Source organism: Penaeus japonicus, unplaced genomic scaffold, assembly GCF_977035675.1.
Source record: "Penaeus japonicus unplaced genomic scaffold, GWHDUDI00000001_assembly GWHDUDI00000011, whole genome shotgun sequence".
Classification (NCBI taxonomy): domain Eukaryota; kingdom Metazoa; phylum Arthropoda; class Malacostraca; order Decapoda; family Penaeidae; genus Penaeus; species Penaeus japonicus.
The window spans coordinates 19,404,741-19,407,240 of record NW_028234413.1 but is presented as its reverse complement, the minus strand read 5'-3'; the positions used below and the strand labels follow the sequence as shown (position 1 = coordinate 19,407,240).

The 2,500-nt window shown below is 32.6% G+C and overlaps 1 protein-coding gene across 1 annotated transcript in view; it reads right to left on the bottom strand.

Annotated features, from left to right (window-relative positions):
• LOC122246546 (uncharacterized) overlaps nt 1–2,500 on the bottom strand; it is a 16,941-nt gene that overhangs the window by 5,184 nt on the left and 9,257 nt on the right. The window contains exons 7-8 of the mRNA XM_086541716.1: nt 1,643–1,792; nt 789–974 (exon numbers count right to left, since the gene is read on the bottom strand). Of these exons, the coding sequence (XP_086397842.1) occupies nt 789–974; nt 1,643–1,792 (336 nt within the window). The remainder of the gene's footprint in view (nt 1–788; nt 975–1,642; nt 1,793–2,500) is intronic.

The following is a 2,500-nucleotide window of genomic DNA, read 5'->3' as shown; positions in this document are numbered from 1 at the left end:
TTCTTCTGAACCTCTTTCTTAATTCTGGTTGAAATCAAGATAGCAAATATAAACGTATATATATGATCTGTTCGCTATATTAAGTTATTTTTTTCCTCGAGAATCAGTAAGGAAATAATTGTAGATATGAAATAATTACAACACTTTATATATATAATAAGTTTGCTATTAATCTACATAATCTTGAAAACACAGAAGAAACTCGTGACAAACGTTTACATAAGTGTATGCCTGTGTGTGCTTGTAGAGGAATGCATGTATCTGCATTCACTTCCTTTTATATTGACATTACATGTAAGTAAAGATGAACTATAAACGATCTACAGTTTTATTCAAGGCAAGAGCATGAATTCCCCAGAGCAATATCGCCAATTCATTGATTTTTTTTCTTGCACTAACCAAACCGAGCTTAACTTCCATTCAGAATAGCTTAGATTAATCTTCCATCTAATGCCCTAGCTAAGTGTTCGATCATGATCAGACTGAATTACGCAGACTTGACTATGCTGCTAAGGTGACGTCACAACATAACACATCAAAGTCAAAGGAAATTAACTAATTACCTTTCAGAAAACGATCCAAAAAAGCTTACTCCTCCATTCAATATTTAATGCAGCACTTTAAGTACCTCCTCAAACCCTGAATAGATAACAAAAGTTAGGCTACAAATCAGCGACGTCACAACACACCAAGGGCAGAAAGTAACCCAAGCAAGTCTTATCTCACACACCACTCAACTGTCTCGACTCGATTCCGAACGATCCTTACAAACCACACCGAATCATTACCTGTACAGAACCTTCCTCTTCCCAAGGGCCTGTGGCGGCCGGAAGTTGTTCGCCAGGAGCTCCCCTTCTTCGTTCGCCAGAGCTCGAAGCCCTTTGAGGAACCGCAAGGGCACTGTGACCGGGTTCTCGAAGACGGTCCATTCAACGTTCTCCGTGCAGCCGGGCGTGGTGAGGGAGCCGTTGTACCTGGGGGTGAGGGGAGGGTCTTATTCCTCTTTCTCTCTTGATTTAGCTTGTTTATCTTTCTCTTTGTATTTCTTTCTCTTTCTTTTTTCTCACTCTCTATTTTTTTCTTTGTTCTTTTTTTCTTTCTTTCCTTCTTTCTTTCTTATACGCTCTTTCACTCTCTCTCTCTCTCGTCCTCTTACTCTCACAATCTCTCTCTCTCTCTCTGTATATATATATATGTATATATATATATATATATATATATACAGAGAGATACATATTTTTTATATCCATATATATTATATATATTTATATCTATATATATATACATATATATATACATATATATATATACACATATATATATATATACATATATATATATATATATATATATATATATATATATATATACATATAGGTATATATATATATATATATATATACATATAGGTATATATATATATATATATATATATATATATATATTATATATATATATATATTTATTTATTATATATATACACATATATGTGTATATATACTTATATATATATATTTATATATATATACACATATATGTGCATATATATACTTATATATATATATGTGTGTGTGTGTGTTGTGTATGTGTGTGTGTGTGTGCACGCGTGTGTGTGTATAAAACAATCAGAAAAGAACATCACCTGTAGAAGGCCTCTACGTCGAAGGGAATCAGCTGACGCAGGTTGACCGTAATCAGCTGTTTGTTTAGTTCCTTCCCGGAGGGAGTTAGCGCACGGAACCACTTCTTGGCCGCCGCCGAATGGTCATCTTCGGATGTGCTTTGATCGAGGCTGTTTGTGTAGAGGGACTTTCGTTATAGGATTCATTAGAGGGGCGTCATTGTAGGATTGGTGTCATGGGGGGTCTTGTTACACTAAATAATTCAGTATCAGATCTTCATTAGACATTATGAAGGATATTATATATGATATTTTATTATATGGGATATTATATTGGATTATTATATAGGATATTGTATCGTATAGGATGCTGTATTATTATATATGATATTGTATCGTATAGGATGCTGTATTATTATATATGATATTGTATCATATAGGATACTGTATTATATAGGATCATATAGGATATTGTATAGGATTATTATATTGGATATTGTATTGTTATATAGAATAGTATATAGGTTATTGTATTATTATATAGGATATTATATAGGATTATAATATAAGATATTATATAGGATTCTTATATAGGAGATTATATACGATTATTATATAGGATATTCTTATAGTTGTTTCAGGAGAGGATCTTCATTATAGAAGTTTCGGTATAGGCTCTTAATTATAGAAGTTTTGGTATAGAATCCTCACTACAGATATTCATTCATAGGAGCTTTAGTTTTATTATAGTTTTATTATGGAAACTTAAAAATCGGTTTAGCTTTCAGGCTGCGAGACATGAAATGGCTGAAGGGGACTGAGAGTTGATTTTTTTTCTTGGTTAACTCCCTAACGGAAAAAAACTACAGCGTATATGTC